Source organism: Podarcis liolepis, assembly GCF_965112155.1.
Source record: "Podarcis liolepis genome assembly, chromosome: 1".
NCBI classification, from domain to species: Eukaryota; Metazoa; Chordata; class Lepidosauria; order Squamata; family Lacertidae; genus Podarcis; species Podarcis liolepis.
The window spans coordinates 106666041-106691891 of record NC_139554.1 but is presented as its reverse complement, the minus strand read 5'-3'; the positions used below and the strand labels follow the sequence as shown (position 1 = coordinate 106691891).

General features: G+C 41.8%; 1 protein-coding gene across 4 annotated transcripts in view; it reads left to right on the top strand.

The window, feature by feature from the left end:
- RBMS1 (RNA binding motif single stranded interacting protein 1) overlaps window positions 1-25851 on the top strand; it is a 113903-nt gene that overhangs the window by 18151 nt on the left and 69901 nt on the right. Inside the window, exon 1 of one of the 4 annotated variants that reach the window (XM_083494899.1) lies at window positions 22980-24420. The exons of 2 other annotated variants lie outside the window; for them this stretch is intronic. In XM_083494899.1, coding sequence (XP_083351025.1) covers window positions 24148-24420 — 273 coding nt within the window. In that variant the 5' untranslated portion in view covers window positions 22980-24147. Of the gene's footprint in view, window positions 1-22979; window positions 24421-25851 lie in introns of those variants that run through there. One more of the 4 variants, XM_083494900.1, reaches the window with a different exon arrangement.

The window sequence follows — 25851 nt, the reverse complement described above, 5'->3', positions numbered from 1 at the left end:
TTGTAAATCAAACCAGGATATGAGAACATTAAGTCTTAGGCATGTTAGCCACTGGCTGTTTATAAAGAGTAAATGGCAGATTCTGCACAAAAATGAATGGTGAGGTTATAGCCTATAATTCTTCTTCCTCATTTCTGTGAGATTGAATTGATTTTAATGGAGAATGCATGTGCTGGTGACAGAACTATGACTTTTGAATTGAATTATATAAGCAATTCAGAATATTGAGAATTAAATTCTCATGGTTTGCGAGCTTTTCTAAAGGGCTGAACTGAGATTCAATATGTTCCCCAAAGAACAAATATATAGCCTGTGAACCAGAGAAGAATCAATTATAAACAAAATTCATTAATTAATATTATGGCCTGTTTGGCCCTAGAGATCAAAATGGGAATTATTAATTAATTAATTTCAAACAATTACCTATTTCCCCAGTTAATGCGCTAGGATGTGCTAGAGCCACATTATATATTTACTTATTTATTTACTTATTTATTTATCTATCTATTTATTTATTATTAAATTTATATCCCAAAGGAGCCCAAGGCAGCAAACAAACAATAACATCTCAAACTCAATTCCTGTACAGATGCAGACTGAGAAATGTCTCTACTTAAAAGTCTTGTTGGATAGAACTTGAAGTACCAAGAGAAAGCAACATACAGATGAACAATGGCATGAATTTGGAAAATAAAACTACTTACTACTGGCAATGCCTCTACATTGCTTAATATTCTAAAATGATAATACTCAAAGAAAGTGTAACTATTTCCACCTTTCATCTTTCTTAATGAAGTGTCTCACCAGAAGTCTTTTATTTAAGAGACTTACAGCGCAACATTCCTATTCAGGCCCGTTCAGAACTAATTCCCACTGAGTTCAAAGATACTGACTTCCGGATAAGTGTGTTTAGGATTGCATCCTAAATGACACTCACTGGTATCTGCACAGCAGCACTCCTTTGCATTATTATCCTTCATCCTGTGTAGATAAGAAGCTGCCTTGTTTCTGTAATTAATCCCTATTAGCAAACATAGGAGTGGAACCTGTTGAGGGCTGCAACTCAGGAAAACAGAAACCAGGCTGAAGAACGAGTTACAAAAGTTAGGGAAATGTTTTGTTGTGTCTTAGTTAATAGATTGGACATGACTAGACGGAATGATTCATTTGAGGGGGCAGAACCATAATAACTTTAAACAATGCTTGTTTTAATTAATGTGCCCAAACTTTTCTTAGTGGAAGACTAAGTTTATCTGAGAGATGGTGTGTAGTGCGTATCAGAGTGCAATACAGTGGGAAAGAACATCTTTCTCAGGTTGCAGGGAACTCTTTTTACTTGTTATCTGCCTATTCCCCTCCTCTCTGAATTTACTCCATCAAGCAAAGAAGTCAGAAACTACATAATGTTGCTGCAGCTGAAAATGTATAATGAACACTAGTCTAATCCTAGTCTAATGATCACTATCTAGTCTTTGAGCACCCAATATTAAGAATCAGGTGGGAAGATTTTTAAAATGCTCGGACTTTTAATTGTAATTCATTTCTTACTTGCTCTCAGCTTTAGGTATGTTGTCTTTTATTCTTCTATTTAGCTGATGCTTTGTGGGTTGTGGTTTTTTAAAAAAATGTTCTTATTGCTGTGTTGCAAGCTTTTGGTTGCAAATTTTTAACATGAAAGTGGGATGTAATAAGATATATATGTTTGTGTGTGAGAGAGTGTGTATCCATGTCCAACATACTACACTCATACAGGAGGAAAATCATTAAAGCAAGGATAGAAGAGTTGGGTTGCACAAAAATAATATGGATTCTTAAGGATGCACAACAAAGTAAGATACAGAGAGAGAGAGAGGGAGAGAGACTTATATTGTTCTTAGCCTACAGTAAAATGAATGAAAACCTCAGTTCTATCACAAAAAATGTTTTTCTTTGTATGTGTCTGTTAACATGAAAGTAAGTCTAACCAGATTCAGAGTAATTTATTTCCAGTGAATGAAACCGAGAGCAGTTCCCCATATTTTAAATAAGAGGCAAAATCTTGTGAACAACCTGAGTATTATTTATGTACTTCTTAAGCTGGTGAAGATGATAACCGCAACTGTGCACATAAATCTGCTATTGTAAATGTGGATGGGGACTCAGTTTCTTGTTCTTAGTACCGGTAAATGTTTCTAATATAGTGGGGAAATTGTCAGAAGATTTTGAAAATGCAAAGAAACAGATAGCAACTCTTCTTCTCCATCATCCTTTATCCTTCTCAGCAAAGGCAGATCTAGGGGAGTGCGATCAGTTTGGTTGCACCGGGTGCTAAGCTTCTGGGACACTGCAGCAGGTGCTGCAGCAGTGACACCCTATGGAAGGCGAGAGGCAGGGGCTGCCAGATTCTGGCATCACACAGGGTGCCACAGAAATTTGAGATGCCAAGATCCACCACTGTTCTAGGTTAAAAACACAAAGAATGTGTTTTGACACAAAGAGTGTCAAGATATAATGCATATCTATATCTATCTATCTATATCATCTATCTATCATCTATCTATCATCTATCTATCTATCTATCTATCTATCTAATCACCTTTCATTCAAAGATTATAAGGAGTACAGAACCTGTAGCTCTCCAGATAATGGACATATTGACTCCCATCTGCCCCCTACCAGCATGCCCAGTGGTCAGAGATGATGGTAGTAGTAGTAGTAGTAGTAGTAGTAGTAGTAGTAGTAGTAGTAGTTGTCTTATAAACTGCTTTGATGGTTTAAAAAATAATCAAGTGATGTATCAATTTAAATGAATGTCCAACAAGAGGGACAGGCTTCCCAATTCTGGAATAGATCATTTGCCTGCTGTTGTTTATCTTTCTAGTACTGAATCAGACCACAGGGCCCAAAGAAAAGCAGCATTTCTCCAAGGTCTCTCCTAGACTGGCAAATCTCAGAACCCATAAAGTGGAGATGCTACAGATTAAACCCAGGCCGTTGTGCATACAGATTGTGTTTCTCTGCCATTATGGCCTGTGGGCAAAGGAGGGTCACTTGCTTTTTGGCAGGAGAAGCAAGTAAGTGATATTTAGTCTGACATGGATCTGCTCTACACAGAAACAAGACATAATTGAAAATCCATACCAGAAGCTTTTGTAAATTTCTTTTTTGGTTTAATGGAAATGCAGCCTAGAATGCTGAGCTTCATATCTGCAGTAACTATTTAGAAAGGCTATGGCAGACTCTGTAGCTGTGTGAGGTATTGGTCTGCTTTGGGTACACAGTGGGGCACACTGCCAAAGGAAGGGTTCCTTTCCTCCTACACTCAAGGTACTACTTGCCAACCTTTCCTGCAACAGTGCATTCTTCAGAAGCTTTGCACACACACACAAAAATTAAAATTAAAATTAAAAAAACAACAACACTGCAAAATAGATCTTAGCAGCAAGATTAGAGTTGACTGAATTTAACTTTTAATACATTTGCTAGCAATTGAAAAGACAGACATTTTTAACAATAAAGAAAAATAGCAGTAGAAGTTGTACAGTTTATGTATTTATTATATTATTTTTAGATCCAACTGTTCATTTCAACAGGAGCACAAGGTGACTAACACCATAAAACATGCACAATGCTATTAAACCCATTCTTAAAGCAACCACAAAATTATTATTATTATTTTTAAAAAAACTCAGATCAGCAGCACTAATCAACCAACAGACCATATTGTTAATGGAACTTTTCAGACGTTATCACCAAGTCAACCCCATTGTCTTCCAGTTTAGTGTACACCCGCATTCCCACCCACTCCTTTATGTTACTATGAATAACACAAAAAGTGTAGTACCCATAATAGCCAAAGTAATGCCTTGAGGGGTAAACCTAACCTTTTTATTTACTTAATAAGAACTTAATAAAAACATGCATCCTCCACTCTTACTCTGCTAAATAAGAGCACTCTTTGGCCAAGTTCAGATGTCATCCTGGCTGAGGAACAGGAAACATAACTGGACAGTTTTCCCAATGGAGGGAAGTAGAAAGAAGATTCTCTGAAAGATTAGCATTGGGACAAACATGAGCTTTTAAACTTGTTCATAAATGATCTAAGAGGAGAGCAGTGAGGTAGCCAAGTTTATTGAGGATGCTGAATTCCCCAGGATTGTTAAGACAAAAAAAAAAAAAAAATGGAGTGTGAGGATCTCCAAAAAAATCCCTGAAACCTGGATAAATAAGCAGGAAAATGGCAAATGTGCTTCAATGTAAGCAAATGTAAAAGTATGCACACTGGGGCAGCCCTCCCCATTAACATATACATTGGTACCTCGGGTTACAGATGCTTCAGGTTACAGACTCTGCTAACCCAGAAATAGTACCCCGGGTTAAGAACTTTGCTTCAGGATGAGAACAGAAATCGTGCAGTGGCAGCGTGGCGGCAGTGGGAGGCCCCATTAGTTAAAGTGGTACCTCAGGTTAAGAACAGTTTCAGGTTAAGAACGGACCTCCAGTACGAATTAAGTTCTTAACACGAGGTACCACTGTACATTAATGGGGTCTGAACCTTGGGACTGTAGTAGATAGCTCCATGAAGATGTAAACCCCATGAGTTGCAGCTGTAAAAAGCCAAATTCAATGCTATGGATCATCAGGAAAGGGATTGGCAATAACACTGCCAAAAGCACGATGCCGTTATACAAATATATGGTGCATCAACACTTGAAATACTGTGTACAATTTGGATCACCACATCTCAAAATGATTATTGTAGAGCTGGAAAAGTTTTATAAAAGGATAACCAAATTGTTTAAGAGAGTGAAGCAAGTCCACTATGAGGAAAGGTAACAACCATTGGGGATTTTTAGGGGGGTTGGGGGAGGCACAAAATGGGGGGCTGGTATAATTGAATAAGTTTGTGCATGATGTGGAAAAAATTGGCAGAAATTTTCTCCCTTTTTTATAATGCTAGTATTCAGGACCATCCATTGTTGGAAGATTTGGGACAGACAAAAGGAAGTACTTCGCACAGCTAAGCAGGTTGTAGTAACGGCCACCATCTTGGATGGCTCTAAGTGAGAATTAGCAGATTTGTGGAGGATAGGGGTATCAATGGCTACTAGCTGTGATGGCTTTGTTCTGCCTCTAGTCTCTGTATACCTGCTGCTGGAATCGTAAGTGGGAAGAGTGCTGCTGCACTCAGGCCATACTTGAGACTTCCCATAGGTATCTGGATGGCTTCTGTAAGAACAAGATGCTTAACTAGATAGACCTTTGGAATCATGGGATAATGTACGTGCCCCTTAATATTTTCTACCACAGGAGTTACCCTGTTTTCCAAAAGTACAATGTATTACCCTGTTTTCCAAAATGTATATTGTGTTTTCCAAAATGTATATTGTATTGAATACAATGTATTGTATTTCTGCAGCACGTAAATTGAGTGCTGGCACTGGTTTCGCAAGAGAATAAAGAGAAGGAAAATGTTTCTCTATGTGCCTTGGATGGCACGCATGGTGGTGGTGCTGGCTGCTTCTAATGTTACTATTTTTGTCCATAGAAGTGCTCTTGCAAGTGACCACTGTGATCAAAATAGTAACACTGAGCTTACACTTGACCCTTTAAAAACCATGGAAAGGGTTGGCATTCCCTGAAACTATAAGCATTTCCATCAGTTTATTAAACCCTTAACACCATTTAACTTACCTGCCTAACAATATTAAGTAAGCAGAAATTGCTCCTGACTTCTTGGTTCTTGAAATCGTTACAAGAGCGGGGTTATGTTCCAACTTTTCCTATGTTGCCTCTGCCTACTCTAAAGGGAAGAGTGATTTCCTCTCTTTGGAGCACAGCACTCTTGTGGTAACTCCACCTAGTTTAAGGGGCTGAAATGGGTGGGGATTTAGAATAATAGAATCATAGAATTGTCAAGTTTAAAGGTACCAAGGGTTATCTAGTCCAACCCCTATCCAAACTCTGCTTAAAAATCTCCAAGGAAGGAGACTCCACCACCTCTTGTGGGAGTTTTGCTATCAAACAGCTCTTACTTTCAGAAAGTTCTTCCTGGTGTTTTGTTGGAAATCTCATTTCTTGTAACTTGAACCCATTGGATGCCAACTGTCACAGTCTTTAGGTGACTTATAATAAAATGTTAAGAACAACCCATTATAGTGCAATAAAAATAGTACAACAAGATAAGTGACTAAATACCTTCCCTCTCCTCCAGTACCAGAGGAGAAATTGCCATCTGTTTATAGGAGAAAAACCCCAATATGACCATCCTGGTGGCTTTAAAAATGAAAATTCAATAATTATTTAAATCATTGCATTAATAAACCATGTCACCTGAATGGTACACAATTCTAAAATGACAAAATACAAATACAGTCAAAAATTAGCACACCACAGCCCTCTCGTGACCCTTTCCATAGTACCCAACATTGCTGTATTTTGGTTGGTAATGCACACAGATCAGCTTGCTTGTTAAAAGTGGTATGGCGTTTTCTGATGTTACTGTTTTCATCATATGAGTTATTGGCAGAGGCCTTCCACAAACAAAATGGTCACATCAGAAATGGCTTGTAAGGGCTGATCCCACATTGCCCTTCCTTAGAGAACAAATGCTTTTAGCTCATTTCTCATGTTGAGAAATCGCATAGGAGGGAGAAAACTCTGCATATCCTAACCAAGGGCAGGCATACTTCAGGCTTCTGGCATCTACTTAGTTTCTGCTAGAACCCTGAAATCCACTAAACACAGGAGCCAGGTGCAAATGATATACATTTGAATTAAAAAAAAATCTGAGCCCAGGGATTTGTTTGTAGTTCACATTCCTTTCAAACAAAAAAACCCCCCACTTCTGGTCCCCACCCTTCTTCCTTTCAGTGGCATAATTTGGTGGGGGGACATTTTGTTGTCATTGTTCAACAACTGGGAGCTACAAATCCTTGCTAATCGACTTCCAATCACCAACCGATCTACCTGTAAATCCTGGTCTACCTTCTGTTGACCTCTCCTTAATATATTGAGGGGGTTGTGGGAGGAAAGAGGAAAGAGGAAAGGGAAGTCCCATTGTGCAAGTGGAAATCTGTTGTGCAAGCAAGCTGACTTAGAGGACTGGTGGTACCATGGGATTATTTATTCACACTGAGAACCAACATAGCATAGTCACAGTGGATGGATTTTTGGGCTTCGACTGATTGAAATCCCTACTCTGCCATGAAGCTCAGTGGGCAGTTGTGGGGAGATAATCTCTCAGCCTAGCCTGCTTGTCTGGAGAAAGAGAGAATGATATGTATTCCTTGATAGAAAGAGCAAGACACAAAACTGATGAATAAATACATTTATCTAAATCTTTGTTTTTTATACTATTTATATGTAGTACACATGCTCATGTACTCTTTAAAAGAGACAGGTATGGGGAAATTTTCTTCACCAGTGGCTGTCTGTCATCATATGAATTTGTTGAAGGGGTCAGGTGCTATTTTGCTAAGGTTGCAATCTGTTAGTCCTCCACACTTTGCTATTGACCAAGATGGAGGTTGAAGGGGCTATTCCCCACCCCCAGACAAGGAATCCCAAACCAGCACCACCAGCACCCACCACCTCCTCCTCCTCAGAACTATCCAGCAGCTAGAATAACTGAATTGCCTGCCGACTTGCTGGCATTTTCCTTGGCTGTGTCTGGCCATGCCTTTCATTGTATATAAACCAAGAGCTGTGTACAGTATGCATTGGTTCCCCTTGTTCAGCAGCAACACTGACTCTTGCAGGGGTGGGATGTCTTGGAAGCTTTCATAGTGCAAACAAACAGAACATAACGAGCCAGGTTCAAGGTCCCTGTATTAATGGACAAAGCCCTGAACAACTTGGGTCCAGGGTACCCCAGGGAGTGCCTGAACCCTTATAACCCAGCTTGATCACTGAGATCATCTGCAGCAACGTCATTCCTCTTTTGACGATGACAATACAGTAAATGGAGCCTTTAGTGGCACGGACCCAGTATTGTGGAATACTTTGCCAATGGAAATTCAGCAAGTGCCTCCTGTTTCAACTTTCAAATGCTAGCTGAAAGTTTTTCTATTCTGCCAGACCTATGCAGACCATGAAGAATACATATTTCTGCAATAGTTAGCTGATTTCATATTTTACTTTTCTTATGTGGTTTTTACTATAAGGTTTTATGTATTGCTTTAGTAAACCTCTCTAATGTTTTTTATGAATAGGATTATATAAATATTTTAAATAAATAAATGTTTTTTGGGTTTAAGGAAGCATGATCAAATAGAAACAGATCACAACAAGTGAGGCACAGAAATGTACAATGTATGCTGTGTTGGTGTGTCATTTGATAAGAGGTGCTCATAAACATTTTAATCATACACTTTATGGCCTTTTGCCCAAAGTCAATATTTTAATTACTAAGATAGCTGTGTGCCAGGTTTGAAGCAAATCTTTGGCTAACAAAGTTTATGTTTAACTTCCTCCACTCTAAAAAAAGCAAAACAAAACAACCACTGGGATTGCAGCGGTGTAGCAATTTTCTTTCCTGCAGCTCAAAATGCATGCATTGAAAACAGGGTGATAAGGCACATCAAGCTTTTTATATAATGGAGGTATATATGATGCTGCATTAACTAATGCATGGACCTTCTCCTCCCACTTTTTTGAGGTGGAAAGCAAGGTTTCCACAAAAGCCTTGTGTTTTACCACTTAAACACCCAATCAAAACCTTTCTATGCTTCCATGCTCATGCAGGCAATAAAGAAAGCGCATTTCCTTAGTTGGTCTGTGATGTTAACATTTTTACGTGGATTTTATTGCATATATATTGTTGCTGTAAACCACTCTGATTTTTTTTATGACGACATGGCAATATATAAATAAGTGAATTAAATATAGTTTTTAATGTCCAGTAGAATCGTTGACGGCCTGTGAATTGCAATGTATTTGACAGCTGGGTGAGTCTGGCACAGGGGTCAGCAAACTTTTTCAGTAGGGGGCTTGTCCACTGTCCCTCAGACCTTGTGGGGGGCCGGACTATATTTTGGAAGGTGGGGGGGAAAGAACGAACTCCTATGCCCCACAAATAACCCAGAGGGGCATTTTAAATAAAAGGACACATTCTACGCATGTAAAAACATGCTGATTCCTGGACCATCTGCGAGCTGGATTGAGAAGGCGATTGGGCCGAATCCGGCCCCCAGGCCTTAGTTTGCCTACCCATGGTCTGGCACAATGCCTGTATGTGGGAGGTTAATTAGGAGAACACTGATCTTCAGTGGACCCATTCCTATATGCAGGGTTGGTTTTTGCGAACAGTACTGGGGCCTTCCTGTTGCCCCCTGGCAACTATGTTGTGGGATTCCATGGGGTACCATGGTACTGCTGTTTAACCAGTAATTTGTTGTTGGGTGTGGTAATTGGGAGACCTGGACAAAGTGTTGTCAGTAAGCTACTGACACCCAACTCTGCTTCTCTGAGGCAAGCGAATTAAGGGTGGTTGTAGAAACCCAGATTTTCAGATTCTCATTTTTCCAGTCTTAAATTCCCAGCACAACAAGGTTTCTGGCCTTACTGTGCAGTAAGGTGAACTGTTCACTTTGGGCATTGGATTCTAAAGAGGATACTGCTTCCTTGTATCCAGTCAGTATACCTTTAAAATAAAAATAAAAACCAGCCCTGGTCCAAACAGGGTGGTGCAGAGAAATATTACAAAACTCTAGGCCAGCAGAAATGACTAGATGTCACACAGACTTAAAATATGTATTTGTGTATCATTAGGACAAGAGTATGAGATTATTTTAATTGTTTCAATGAAACAACCAGAGTGTTAGGTCCTGTCCCCCCACATACTCAACAGTTAAAACAGAATGTGTGTCTCTTGTGGTCTCAATTACATCCTGTGTTAGTAATTGGCAGCATTTCCTCTCTGAAGGCCCCAGTCTTTGCCAGGGTGCATTTGTACACACATTAAGAGAACACAGAATGGTGTGTGTTTTTAAGGGTAGAAGTGTAATATTCCAAACTAGAATATGAGGCAAAGCAATAAATATATCTATATAATCTATATCAATATCTATATCTGGCTGGCTAAACCAGGTGGGGGTAGCTGATGGGTCTCTGGCTGGTTGAGCAAACAAGACCAATAGTGGGTCCAACGGTCAAGAAGGTGGTTTCTGCACATACCGTAGTGGGAAGTGTGGGGCAGATGGGGCTCATCAACCTGGGAAGGTAGCCCATCTAGGAGAAGGAAAACTGTGGTTCTAAACCTCCACTGCCTTGTGGGATATCATTGGGAGACGAAAAGGCTAAGGAGTAAACCCTACACAAATCCAGAGTGGAGTCCATAAGACAGTTGGATGGCACCTTGTACGCTTCTTTCCGGCAGCTCCTGCAGCCAAGCTGCTGCCAAACATTGCTCTGCTCTCTGAGTGAGGTCAAGAGGGGGGTCTTGTCATCTGGGCAGCTCAGGACCGCCATACACTCTGCCCAGGCTTGCTCCACTGCAGTGCTGGTGATGCAGCAGCTTGACTTCACCCCCAGAGGTGCACTCCATTGTCTCTCAAGACAGATGGATGCCAACAACAGCATAGATCTTCCTATTATTTTGGATCTCTTTGGAGTTAGAAAACAACATGAGAGAAGAAGGTGCTTTTAAAAAACCTTTTATGGTATTTGTATTACTTGTTTGGAAAGGTAATGAATTTTCTGCAGCCCTCAGAAGAATGGGGTTCTAAGGTTCTTTTAGAAATATATTCTTCTTTTCTCTGTTAGTACACGTGCTGGTGTGTGTATGTTTCACAGAAGCAAGCATCGGCTGCTTGTGAAACATTTTCAGCCTATATTTATTGACAATGACAAACCCTTTTACAGCTGTATTCAATCTGGACTAAAATCATTTCCTGGAAAGAGTGAAATTCAACTTAGTATGCAAACTTCTTTGGAATACCGTATAATACTGTAGAGTAGGGGAGCCTGATTATGAAAATGAACACGTGCACCCTGCTGAGGTAATTTCTTATAAACAGTTCACTGTGGAAATACTTAATGTCACCATTTTTAGAGCTAAGGATTCATACGTTTTAAATATGCTTCCCATTTTCCTTCAATCTACACCTAGACATGCACTTTTTTAAATTAAAAAAACCTTTTAAAAACAAGTTGTTTTTTGGTGTATTCAATGAAGGCATTGAAACACCAACATTCCAAACTCAAGCTCCAATCCTAAGCATGTTCACTAAGGAGTAAGCCTAACTGAATCCAGTGGGGTAAACATGCATAGGATTGCTCTGGCACTGTATTAAAAAATCATGCTGCATCTCCAGCCAGCTACAGATTTCAGCTTGATTTTTGTGGTGTGCATGGTGGGTTGGTTTTTTTTAAGTAGTCCATCTGTCATAAGTAAGTAGTTTGCAATAATAGTTTACAGATTTAAGGCATAATCCTATAATGAATATCTGCTGGTGGAGAACCTATAGCATTTGCTGGAAGCTCCACTATGCTAGCGGAAGAATGGATGCGCCATTAAAAATATGCTTGCAGAAAATGTGGGGACAGATATGATGAACCAGTAACGATATGCTGGTGGATTACCTGAAATGGTTCAGTTGTGGGTGGGACTAAACTCAAGGGAGTAAGCCCCACTGGTCCCAATGAGACTTAATTATCAGTATTAGGATTGCATTGTAAAACCAATACATTTACTAGCTGTAACATAAAAGGATTTAGTGCTTTTTTGCAAGAAATATAAAAGAAATAACTAAGGATTAACATTTATTTGGTATTGATAGTTTTCATGGTTTATTTTTTGTGGTACACTGCTTTGAGTTTTTGTTGCATACAAGTGATATATACCTTTTGATAAGTAAATAAATTAAGGGAATTAAAAAATGACTATGGAACTGGTCTTGCTGAAAAGTGAAACAGGTGTAAAAATACTGCTTACTCCCCAAGACTCATAAAAAAGGAACATCTACACAGAAAAATAATTTATAATCTAGCCTGTTGCTTAATGACTCCTCTATCACCATTGTTTTATTAATATGCTCTTTAGAATGTGCTTTAATCCTTGACAGATATAGGGGGCAATTCATATTCCACTGCTGCAATGCAACCTCCATTTATTTTGCTGAGGCTTGAATAGAACTGCAACAAACAGGGTTGTAAAGCAACAGTTATTGATGTCTGGAAAGTTGCATCAGTACTCAGTGCCCTTTAAGATCCACCGTGTGGGGGGGGGGGATAAAAACTACTGAATTTGCTCAAAACTAGTCCATATTATTTATATTGTAAATTTATGAAATATACCAGAAGCTGAAAATAATAAACACACTTACCTATGAGTTAAGATGCATTAAATGCAATTGATTTAAGCCCATATATGATTCTGGAACTGAGGTTTACAGAACATGAGAAAGCAGTTTTGTGTTCCTCAAGTAACAATTCTTCAAGTTTTGCTGTTATCTTAAACAATAAACTCAGAAAGATTAGGGCCAGCAGAGCCATTTTAACCCTCAATCCATTGCAATGGAGGGATTAAGATGCTCCGAAGACTCCCTTCTGAAAGCAGGGTGTTGATGGTGCCACTCATAATGTCACCTCTAGTGACAGCCAGTGTAAACCTCTGCCTCACTATAAAATGGAAAAAGACTCATCCTGATCCTTGCTCACTGGCCCCACTCTTGCACCTTATAACACCAGCCTGACCCACATAAATTATCCACAGTTCATAGAAATTTTACTTCAGTTTCTTTGGGCAGGATTCACCTAACGAACTCCATCAGCGGAAGGGCTTCCACCTGCACAACAAGGCTTTCCCCCTCTCCTCCCCCTGCTTGTTCTGTCTGGCCAACTGATATGCTTGTGCAGACAGAGCATTCAACATAGCACAATATTGAATTCCACTCTATGTATATGACTGCTTTTTATTATTAAAGGCACAACAGCAGGACCAAAAAAATAGTTGCGAGACTTAAGGAAGCTTCTTTTTCCTATCTGCTCATTGGAATTGTTTCTTAGGGGTCTTGAAAACCACAAGTAGATTATCCTCTATTCATTGAACAAGCTGGCATTTCTTGGATTCAAAATTATTTTTCACTTTAACTTTATAAAACATGATACAACATGATTCTTATGCATTCTGTTCCCTCTGTAGTACAATCTACAGCAGCGAGATGTAGCTGCTTGGAATAAACTGTATAAGAAGTAGATATTATCGTCATCTACTTATAGAAAGTAAAACGAGAATTCTGATTCAACCCTTACTCATTCAACTTATCTTAACCCAAGCTTTACCTGGATAATAATAGGAATAGATGTTCCAATTTTGTTACCTTAAAAGCAACAGTGGCTCAGTGCAGGGGGGAAATGCCAAACCTATGGTTTGGCAACCCAAACCACTCTACGGTTTGAGTTTCAAGGCCAGGCATAGGCGAACTCTGCCCTCCAGATGTTTTGGGACTACAACTCCCATCATCCCTGATCCCTGGTCCTCTTAGCTAGGGATGATGGGAATTGTAGTCCCAAAACATCCAGCGGGCTGAGTTTGCCTATGCCTGTTCTAGGCATACAAGATTGTATCCAATGAAGTGGTCCTATTCGTACAAGCACTTCAACTTGTGCAGTGGAACCTCCATTCTCTTCCCCCACACATCCTGCAAATCTGTTCCGGGGGGCTGGAGGGGCACAGATTTTGGGTGGGAAATGAGAGGAAGAGTGGAAGATCTGCTGCACAAATTGAACTCCTTGCCCAAATGGGACAACTTCATCGGATACAACTCACAGCAGGCAAACCATGGTTTAAAGCTGCTTGACTGTATAAGTCTTCCAACTGCTCAGAACTCAGTTTTCTATAACTATGGTGCAGCAGCCTATTGTGGTGGAGCAGTTACACTAACTAGCTTGTGAATTCAGGCATAACAGCAACCACAGTTAGCAACCGAAAGGGAGTGATAAAGGGAGAACCGAAGGTAGAGAGTCCACCATAGCCAAGCCCTTCAAGGCTTCTCCCAGCAGGGCAGAAAGGATTTGCGTGAACTGATTCCCTCACCGCCCTTAATGTGTCTTCATAGACTCCATGGAAGGGAGAAGACTATACCAAGGCAAATGTAATTTGTCACCCTTTCTGTAGGCATGCCAGAGGAATGGGAGAGCTTTGCATCCTGCAGATTCACAGCCTATCTTGGCACACTGTAATCATGGGTCTTCTTCACCTGTCTGATGTCAGGGCAGCAACTATAGTTGGCAGCCTCACAGATGTGGTTTAAAGGGTTAGATCTTTCTAACCATTGGACTTAGAACCAATGGTGTGCAAACTAGCTTGAAACCATGGTTTCATATCTCAGTACAATAGCCCCAGGGATGACACTATACTTTCCCCCTTCCCTCCCTGCCTTCCGTGACACAGAGCAGCAAATGGCTCCCAACCCTTCTACCAAAGCAAGCTGTAGAAAACTCAAGGCTCACCAAATTATTTTGGGACCAGAAAAAACAAACCCATGCACTTCTACTCTTCCCTAGTAATAAAAATGCAATAAGAAATAAAATTAAATAGCATTTTGTTGCTGTTTCATGATACCCAAAATCTGTTGCCTAAGGCAGCTTGACTCATTCTGCCTAATAGAAGGACCGGGCCTAAACAGCACCTTGCAATACATGGCTTGTAAGTTGGCAAAGTTTAGACATAATGCCAAACCATGATTTGATGTTACATCTGGATGCAACCAGAGTACAGTGGTACCCTGGGTTACAAACACCTCAGATTACAAACATTTCAGGTTACATACTCCGCTAACACAGAAGTAGTACCTCGGGTTAAGAACTTTACCTCAGGATGAGAACAGAAATCACACGCCGGCGGCACAGTGGCAGCGGGAGGCCCCATTAGCTAAAGTGGTACCTCAGGTTAAGAACGGATCTCCGGAACGAATTAAGTTCATAACCAGAGGTGCCACTGTATCTCAGAGCAGTATGAGAGTACATTTAAAAACCTTGAAAAGAGAATACTCAGCAAGAATAATTGTTTGTTAAAAGTACTTACACCTCTATTGAAATAAAACACTCAATACATATTTATTTTGTTAAATACCTACCCTGAGAGTCTTTCAGGTAAATTTTTGTCACCTCTCTGGATATTAATAGAAGATTATTATGATTAGTCTATAATTAATGCAATGTTAATGATAGATGTGTATCCATGATGATGCGCCAAATTATAACAAAACTGAATGGGTGCAAGCCTATTGAAGTATTTCCTTTGCTGCCTTTTGTTACTTGTTTCTTTATTTTAAACATTGTTGCACTGTCTTGTTCAGAGCAAGGATTGTTTACATGTATAAATAAAACACAAAAACTAAATAAACTCATTCTAATAAAACTGAACACTGAATACAGTAGTTGAAAAACATTTCATGGACTGGAACAATGCTAAAATCCAAAGTTGGAGAGCCAAATACAGTTGCAGAAAAATGCCCCTATGTTTTTGTTCCAATAGCATTATGCAGCTGCCCTCTGGAGTATCTTTGCTTTCAGATAGTGAACGTTTTATTGGTTTTAGGAGCCATCTGGAAACATTATTGCTACTATAAAAAGTACCATTAATTAATATGATAGAACCACTGTTTTTAACACAACTTGTAGTTTTTGTGCACAATCATGCAATTTTTAAATTTGCATAATGGTGATACAAATTACAATCACAGGGAGTAACAGATCTGTATCAATACGTTAGGTTTGTTTGTTTTTTTTTCATTTCAAGTTTTATCCCTTCAGTGATGGTCTTTACACAAAGAATCTCAAAATTAGTTTTTACTCATACTTCTTGCCAGCTATTATCAAGCATCAATGTTCATATCACGCATCCCTTTCTTCACAATTTTTTTTTTTGGGGGGGGGAGCTGTCTGAAAGCTTAGTCTACATTAGGCATTATACAAGGTAAGCACTGGGATCCCAATCCCATGTTTCTCTTGTAATTCTGAGTGTGTAAAACGTTTACAGAGAACTGAGAGTAAAACACTTACTGTAAACCTTTCCCTGCAGTGCTCTCCCTACCCAATATGGGATCCAAAACTGAAAGCTAGTGGTTGCCAATTGATTGTCTTCACAAGTGCTCCACTAAGGACAATCTTAGTTCCCCTATTTCAGCAAATGTGACACTGGAAACAGGCATTTGCTGAGATCAGATCAGGTTAGGACATTAAGGTTTATAAACTTTCTGCCCTCTTTACTTTCAACTTTCTTGGGCATATGAAACTAATTATAATTATCTTGAATTTCTGCTTATCCCCCAAGAAAGAAGGGCATTTTTGCTGGCCAGGTTTAATTCAGACCCATCAAACCTCCTTTGGGGTAGGTTCTCGGGAATGGTGGAAGGAGAAAGAATTTGCCCATGTGAAGACCACCTGCTGGAAACTCTTACTCATATGGTTCTTAAATGTAAACTATATGCTGATCTCCGCCAGCAGTTTATAGATCAACTCTGCATCCCCAAATGGAAACCAGAGTTGGAGGTCATACATTTTGTATTACTGGGGAATGATCAGGAGCTCACCAAGTTAGTGGCTAAATATCTTTATTTGGTTTTTTGTCGCGGAAACACATTGCAGATGTCTGATCTTCCTGGAGACCTAGAGATGTAACGTTAGACTTTTTTGCCTCTATGTGATGCCAATAAAAGGTTTGATGATGATGATAAACTTTCTGTAGTAAGAACAGCTCAACTACCCTTTCACTTTACAATAGAGCAAAATGTCATCATGGACCATAGTGTTGCCAAATGAATAATAAATACAGGCAAAATCCACATAATGGGATTGCTTTGCCGCAGTAGCTGTATATGACAGGCTGATCTCTAAGCCATGTATTCTTATGTTTAGAGAAGCAACTTTGGTAGAATTCATTTGAGCACACATTTGTGAAATCTTGTTGTCAGCTGTCTTTAAAGGTGATTAGTCGTATTGTTTACAGGCTGGCCCTTTAACAGAAGGAATCAAGTTCAGCTTTCATGGCATTTAACCATGGCTCAGCATCCTCTGAGGCTAAACTCTGGACCTCTGGGAAGCTTGAAGGTTCCCAAACCTTCTCTGAGTTACTAACAACAGCTGTATCTCCTATGACTGTTTTAGCAAACTCTTCAGCATACCTTTTGTGGCCCTTTCAGATCTGTGTACTATACACAAGTCTTCCATACTAGGCTCCTCCTCTTTAGGAGAATGGTAGGCAAGCCGCAGGCGGGTCATCCTCTTATATACCTGCTGGGATTGACAAGGCATCTGACCCTCACCTGAATCTCATAGCTCTCCTGTAGCTGCCTGTGATTAATTATTATTAACTCTTGGAGGAAATAAGTAGCATCACACATCACGTGCATGGAAATTGCCAAACCAATTAACCAACTAGAAGGATTACTGTTAATAGAGCCAGTTTTCCTATAATTTGATATTGCTGGATAGTTTTGATGAACTGCAAAAGCATTTTTAGTTTGCTTTCTGTTGCCACCCTGGAACTTTTCTTTATTAGTGCCACTTTGTTTTATATGATTCCTTGCAAATGAAGGAAAACAACTTTTCTGCTTGTATATGTTGATAATATAATTTTGTTTACTGCGGACAAACAAGGTTGTATAAAAACATGACTGGGTGCTGGCCTGGCCAGGACATAGGCATCCTGACTGTGACAAAGGTGACTTGTGTGCTTTCTTGCTTGATTAACAGCTGTTGGGAACTTCAATGTCCCTGCTCTCCCTTCTTATGGTCTTTGTACTGGACCTGGAGACTCCAATAGAGGCATTCCATGTAAAGAAGGAGGGCAACTGGGCACTCTATCAAATGACAAGGCAGGAGTTACACAGAGCAGAGCCTTTTCATTGGTGGTGCCCATTGTATTCCTCACTCTTCCCAGACCTGCTCTCCTTTGGCCTGTATTTTGGAGCTTTATAATTTAGGAAGGCTTTGGAAGAACTGGTTGACAAGTCTTATCAGTTGCTGACATATGAGCAGATTTTATTTGCTGCTATTCTGTGCTTCTGGTGCACCAGGGTTTACACCAGCGTAATAGAGTTGGCCAGGATTCCAGAAGGGATACAATTTACAAACTTTCTTGATTATCTGCACAGCAGGGGGTGTTCAGTCAACAGTACAAAGGCTGAGCTGAAGCATTCCCTGCTGGTTACCTGCTTTCAGCTTTCAGCAATAGGGGCCACTGTTTGGTAGTACCCAATTGGTTAGCTGTCAGATTCTAGAGCTCCCTATTGGTGGCTCTTAGGTAATTCACAAAATACAGAGTCCATTCATAAAACACAGTGTTCATAACATAAGTAACATAAATCTCCATTGCTACATATTGGTTGTATATTTCAGCGGTTGAACGTACATGTTTATGGCCATGCTGTAGTGTAGTGCTTATGTGACTATGAATAAAAGGTTGGTTGGGCTCATTGTCTCAGGGTTTGGGGGGGAAGAGGTGAGAAAACTAATCTCCAATAAGTGCCCCCCTTTATTTCCATAACAAATCATTGAGTCTGTACTCTGAATGGTGACACCAGGGACCTGGAAGGTGCCGGGCGTGTCAGTCCAATCCCTGCACAGTCTCATCAGGGCTGACCTTAAGGCAATTAGAGCAATTGGGCCCCATGGGCCACTCCTGCACCAAGGCAATCTACATGGATTTTATTTATATCTATAAGATTTTGCAGACTTTGGCTGTCAACTGGGGCCCTACAAAAAAAAAAATCAAGTTGCACCCCACTGCTTCAAAATGGGCCCCACTGGCTAGCCCTGAGTCTAGCCCATAGTTGCTGGGCCTGAGTTGCCCTGCCCTTGCATGAAGTCTTGGGTTTACGATTTTGGGAGGGGGAGACTGCGGCACTGGGGAGCGGGCAGGCTGGTGAGCCCCCCTAGATTTAGAGGCCTGAGTTGCCCTGCCCTCGCATGAAGTCTTGGGTTTGCAATTTTGGGAGAGGGGAGACTGCCTGCTTGGGAGCGGGAGGGCTGGCGAGGCCCCCTAGATTTAGAGGCCCTAGGCTTCAGCCTACTTAGCCAATACATAAATCTGGCACTGCTAGTAGGGGGTAGTTCCGGACTAGTTACACTATCAAAGAGGACGTAGCACAGTTTGTGAGTGGGATGGAATGTGAGACTTTTCATTACAAATGGAAACAACACTACTACTCACCTTTAAAACTGCCACACATCACACCCATATTATGGAACTATTCCGGGGTGATTGGTCTACTTGAGAGACCTTGAACACAGAAATATTGTCAGGCCGGCGGGGAAGAAAGAGAAAGGCATTTGACAGGTGTAAATAAGAACAGAGGAAGCTGGTCACAGTTGTCAACTCTTTACCTGATTACTAACATCTGCCAAACAAGTGCAATATTGTTGATATCAAGGAAGAATTTCTTTGTGAATTAAAATAAGAACAATTCTTGCTGATGAGGAAGCATAGAAAAAAAATTTGCAGCTTAAAAAAAAGGCAAAACCTTTGTATTACAAATACGAATGAAGATGTATGTAGAACATGGAACAGAATGTCTGAGTATGAAGCATAAGCGACACACACCTGCTGCACTACAAATTTCAATCAGTTTGGAAATAATGTGAGCATATATTTTCACTAGCATGTGAACCCCAAAGAAGCCTGGGAGTGGCACTTTCGAGGTCAATAGCAATTCAAAGAGCTGCAATTTTAAATAAACCGTTATAGCTGAGTCTGCAGTGCAGATGTGTAGCTTAATTTGCACCACAGATATGCCTGCAGAATTGGTAGCATGTCAAGCAATGGAACAGTTGTTCTATTTATTACATAATATGGGACTATTCCTGGGTTCCAGTTTTCTCACTAGAGTTATAATGGCTTCTGTAGCTAGGAATGTTTATGCCCAGCTTAGTCTGGTTTGGCAGCTACAGCTGTTCCTGGATCAAGACTGCTTGGCCTTAGCTGCCCATGTTCTCATGATCTCCCACTTGGACTACTGCAGTGCACTCTGTGTGGGACTCCCCTTGAAGGTGGTCTGGAGGCTGCAGCTCATGCAGAATGTGACTGCTAGGTTGGTAAGAGGGGCAGTCTGATAAGGCCATGTACCACCGACCATGAAAGCTGCCGGTGAGTTACTGGGCCCAATACTAGCATACAAAGCCCTAAAAGACTTAGAACCCAAGGACCTAAAAGATTGCCTTCTTCAGTATCACATATTGATATATCTTGGAACCCATATTCCTCTTTCCTCTATGGAAGAAGGGCAGTGTATAAACCAAATGAATGAATGAAAGAAATAAAATAAATTGTTCCAAGTTGTTGAACCAACTTGTTCAGTAGGTATAAGGCTCTGCAGCATGTCTAGGCCAATGGTTGGCTAGTGGAGTGTTGGCTTTCAGTGAAAGATTAGTTGCCAAATAGTCTGAAGAAGTGTCCTAGACTTTTAACAGAACTTGATCTGCAGGCATCATTTTTAATGGTGTGGAGATAAAATTATTTGTCTTGCTTGCAACAAACCATGAGCTGTAGCTGCATTTTTCCAAATTCTAAGCTGTACTCATAGGAATAGCAAAAAGCAGCAAAATGTGTTTCTTTACTTTTTTGTATTCATTTCTAATATGTATATACTGCCTCTGATTCACATCATACTAAGGTAACATACAACAAAATAATTCAGTGCTAAATAACAATTATACAGTGGTACCTCGTCTTACATATGCTTCAGGTTACAGACTCCGCTAACCCAGAAATAGTACCTCTGGTTAAGAACTTTGCATCAGGATGAGAGCAGAAATCGTGCTTTGGCGGTGCGGCAGCAGCAGGAGGCCCCATTAGCTAAAGTGGTGCTTCAGGTTAAGAACAGTTTCAGGTTAAGAACAGACCTCCGGAATGAATTAAGTACTTAACCCGAGGTACCACTGTAAGTGATTCAACACAGAATACAAACAATTCATGAAAAACAATGTATCACAATTCACAGTAACCAAGAATCATTGAACTAGTGTCAGGTCACAAATTGTACCATACTGTAAATAAGCCACAATTAATAATCTTAGAAAGCTTTTTTTTTAAATAATAAAAAAAAATCACACACTTCAAGCCTAGAGCTATACAATTTACAAAATGAGGTAAGAGTGCTGGCAGCATGTGGGATTAGGAACCAAACACCACTTTCAGTTTAAATCTTCTTGTAACATTATCCTACTAAATATTAGATTAGTAAAGGTTACCCTAATGTTCCAAATTACTTTTAGATATTATGCAGGTTCACTCTTTATGAGGACTTCCTCACTGTGGCCTCATCCCATCTTTCTCTTTCCCTTATTTCAGTGATGAGAAAAAAGGTGTATAAAACTAAGGCTAAGTGCCGTGCTAATGTGTCAGCATTGCTTGACTTGCCAGTACAGTCATACCTCAGGTTACAGCCGCTTCAGGTTGCGTTTTTTTGGGTTACACACCCGCCAAAACCCGGAAGTACCAGAACGGGTTACTTCCGGGTTTTGGCAGCCGCACATGCGAAGAAGCACTAAATCGCACTTTGCACATGCGCACCGAATCGCAACCCGTTTGTGCGCAGATGCGCCACTGCAGGTTGTGAACACTGCAGGTTGCGAACGTGCATCCTGCACGGATCATGTTCGCAACCTGAGCGTCCACTGTATAGTAGAAGAAACCATGTCATGATGCAACACTGCGTGGGGCTGTGCAGCAAAACTCTGTTCCCTTTTCTGTCTCAATGGAAATGCATCTATTGGCTCAGGTCATCTGTATGTGATACTATAATAAAATTAAGGTGTGGAGACTTTTCCCATAAGGGCATATAGTCATTGTTTAGAAGCAAGCAGATGATGTGCTACATTATCATTCAAAGGTCAAGTTTAATTTTAGAACAGAAGTGTAAATTCCATATTTAGGAGTTCTTCATTTATTTGCTGTTTAGTTGTGGCATGTTTTCAGTTGCACAGATAGCAAGTTAAACGGGAGCCAGTGCTTGCGACTCTTCATTGTTCACGGTAACTGGCAAATGAGTGGACAGTTCCCAAGTTGTCAAAACCTGGAGTTTCCATAATTGCTCAGTTGTGTAATATATGGGGTAGTGGTGAATGAGGAAAACCTAGGTTCCCCCCTACCCAAGATGGGCATAAATTGGGCAGCTCATCCAAGTACCAGCATGGTACGCTTGTGCACACTTAAAATGTGGAGTGAGTACCATTTAACACAGTGTCTTACATCCAAGTAAACACGTATAGGGCCAGGTGGTAAAAATGCAGTTTTTATTCTTGTAAAGCCAACATGCTTTTAAAAACTGGCTTGTTTCCTCCTACATTCCCATGCTAGAAAGACTTTTTGGCCGCAGGGTTACCATGTTGAAACAAAGTAATGTTCCTGTGTAACATTTAAGTCTAGACTTTGCAGCCATAGTCAATCAGGGCCCCAGAGAAAAGAAAAGAAACAAGGTTGCAACCTGTGGTCCGCTTACTCTGCAGAATCTTATTCACGTTTGTGGTTGTCTGTAGTCTAATCATCCAATTTTGTAGCCATTACGAACGTACAACCCCATACTACTGTTGTTGTTTTTTGTTGGGAGTTACTTTTAGAGGGAAGATACAAGTAGATTTTTAAGCTTCCTACTCCCAAATTAAGATTCCAGAATATCTCTCATTTTCGTTGTTCATTCAACAAATCAAATCCACAGCAAAGCAACTTAAGGGGACATAAAAACCAGTGCGTCTACTTTACAGATATTCGTCGTTTTATTGGGCTGACTGTTGTTGGCCGCCTGACTGCTATTGGGCGGGCCGCTCCGTATACGAAAATTAGGTCATTTTAAAAAGTTGATCTCTTAGTTAATAAGAACGCATTTACTTGAAGAGCGGGGTTTGGCGCTTTAATAGCAGTTTCACAATCTCTGTACGCGCCTGTGTACAGAGATCATATTACTGGAGATCACAAGGCTTTGGCACAAGCTTTGGAGTCCTCTGTCAAGTTTTTACGCACGCACATTCTTTCCTCTGCCACTAGGGTAGCTTGCAGTCTCCCCGGGGACAGCGGGGTAGGGAGGTGGGGTGGAGAGAGGCGCGTTTTAGTTTCGTCCCTTGATGTGGCACGAGTCGAAAAGTTCGTGCCAAACTCTGCAGTGAGTGGAGCGCGGTATTCGCGCCACCGCGAATTAATTCTCTGGCTTCTGAGCCTGTTGGTAAAAGTAGCTTTCTCCCTGTGACCTAAAGTGTTTGGGAAGACGTGAAGCCTCCTGGCTGCGCCTTCGTGAAGGCTGGGCCCTTTCCAAGCCATCTGCAAGAAGCTGGAGTCGGCCACCGTATGAGAGACAACTGGGCCTCTCCTTGAACACAGAAACTAAAATGGTGCGCGGTTTTCCGCGCCCACTACGGGGCTCGTCGGCGCAAACGCAACGCCAGAGGCTTGGGAGGGTGCACTCCCTTGGCAGTTTCTCTCGGTTCCCTCTCAAACAGACCCGCAGACATTTCGCGCTTTCCCCATGAGATTTACAGCGTGGAAGAGCGCGAGTCCTTCGGCCAAATTTGGGGTTCTTTGTTCTCCAAGGTAGACGAAGGTGTCGGCAGGGGGGTCTCTGGGTTCCCCTTCCCACACACTCGCTCGATCCCTTCTCCCCCGCCCGCCACCGGAGAGCAGCGCCGCTGCCGCTGGTGCGCGCAAAGAGGCGAGGGGCGGCCGAGCGCGCCGACTGACTGGCTGCCCCGAGGAATGCGCGGTATGCAGGAGGCAGAACCAACCATTCGGCGGGACGGGCAGGGGGGAAGGGAGCGGCCGACGCCTCCTGCCGGCGCAGAACCCCGCGCGCTCGGGGGAGCAGCCCGCCCCTCGGGGGACAAAGGCAAGCGGCGCCGAGTGCCCAAGCCTTCACTGTCGCCGCTGCAGCTTGGAGGCGTGGAGGCGGCGCGGTGCCTGCACTGGGCTGTTCCTTCCCCCCCACCTCCTCCCTCCTCTTCGGTTGCGCGCTCTCAGCCTGTGTGTGTGTGTGTGTTTCTCTCTCCCTCTCTGGGCGGTGGTTGAGGCCGATAGTAGGTGCAGAAGTCGCCGCCGCGGATCGTAGTAGATCGATCAATGAAGTGACTTCTATGGCTGGCAGGCTGGGCTGATTGTCTGCGTTCAGCCTGGCTTTGCAGCCGCCAGGGATCCCGGGAGAGGAGAAGGAGGACGCGCAGCAGCAGCAGCAGCGTTGCATGAGAGACTCAGCCAAGGGAGAAGAGGGTGGAGGCGGCGGCAGAGGCGTCGAGCCAGCCAGCGGCGGGAGAAGAGGAGCCCAGTCCCAGCAGCCGGCGAGGGAGAGGCACTTCCCCGCGGCCGCCTCCCTGAATCGCGCGCCCGCCAAGTTGCCTCCAAAGTTGCTTCCCGGGCGGAGGGGAGGCTCGCTGTTTGGCTGGGCGATGATTTTCCCCAACAGCAGCAGCAGCAGTAACTCTGCGGGCGGCGGCAGGACTCCTTATAGAAAGCAGGTAAACGGGGGTGGGGGTGGGGAATCGCGTTATAATATTTGTGGGTGGGTATGGCAGGGGGAGAGGCGGAGGAGGTCTCGGGGAAGGGAAGAGGGGTGGGGACTTGGAGGCGTCGGGGCTTGCTCTTGAGCAGTCTGCGGAGGAAGCGTCTTCGGGCCACCCCACCCCCCACTGCCCGGGAGGAGGGGGGGGGCTATAGACAAGTAGTCTGTGTCTCTTTTAAGTTTATGTCACGTGCGATCCTCTTTAGCCTTCTCTCTCCTTCCCACCCCACCCCTGGAGATTTAAGAAAGGACATCTTTTGCCTCGTCGTAATTGGGTTGAGCAGGAGGTGCCAGATTGGGCAACTTTCCTAGGTGGTACAACCACTGCAGCCCAGGGGGAACTCCCTATCAGGCTCCGAGCAACAAGTGAGGGGTTTTTTCCCCCTCTTTGGCTCTCCACCCCTCTTTCTTTTTTTCCTTTTGGCTTTCTAGAGCCTGCGACAACATGATTTGGAAATCGAAACTTTGAGACCGACCGTTTCCGTTTTTACTGAAACAGCCAAGTAGGAGTGGGAAACCCTTAACGCGAAGCGACTCCACTTATATCCTTAAATTAAAATAAAAAGCCACCCCCCAAAATAGTGCGGTCGCGGGTCTTGATGGCCCGTACTTGTGGGAAATATCCCACCAGGTAAAAAAACACAACAAAATACATTTGGGATGAGACACCCTTTTAGTATAATAATAATAATAATAATAATAATAATAATAATAATAATGATAATAATAATGATAATGATGATGATGATGATAATGATAATATGTAAGGTAGAAAACATGTGTAATTACTCCCATTGCCATTATTTAATCTTAAGAAATAATGTTTAAAACGTGTTAAGGGGTAACTAGATGCAAAATTCTTATGGATTTGTTTCCCGCCCACTTCCTTCTCCATCCTGTCTCAGACTGTAGGAAAATTGGATTCTAATAAATAGGATGAATCTGCCTCAGTCTGACATGCTGATTTAATTATGCCGAAAAAGGACATCGTAGTAGGCAGAGTTTGTACAATGGTTGTTGCACCAATAACCTGCTTTTAAAAATAAGATGGCAGTTGGAAATGCCTCCTTCAACAATCTTCTGAGCGCTACGTTGTTCATTATGAAGCAGTTGTGGTTCATTCATTTTTTACTTTGCTGCCTTCCACAAAGTTCTTTTGCTGTTGGGTGTTTCTTTGTTTGGGTATGCATGTATTGTGTGTGTGTGTGTTTGTGAATCCTCTTTTAGAGGTGATCAGGAAGAAATTGGGTTAGAAAATAAGAACTCATGGTTTTTTTGAGGTGGGGAGTTGGGCCTGTTCTCAGTAGCTTAAAGGAAGTGAATCAGTGTCTGTGATGACTTCAGTGAGATTACACCAATGTAAGTGGTTAAATAAGTTAATTATTGT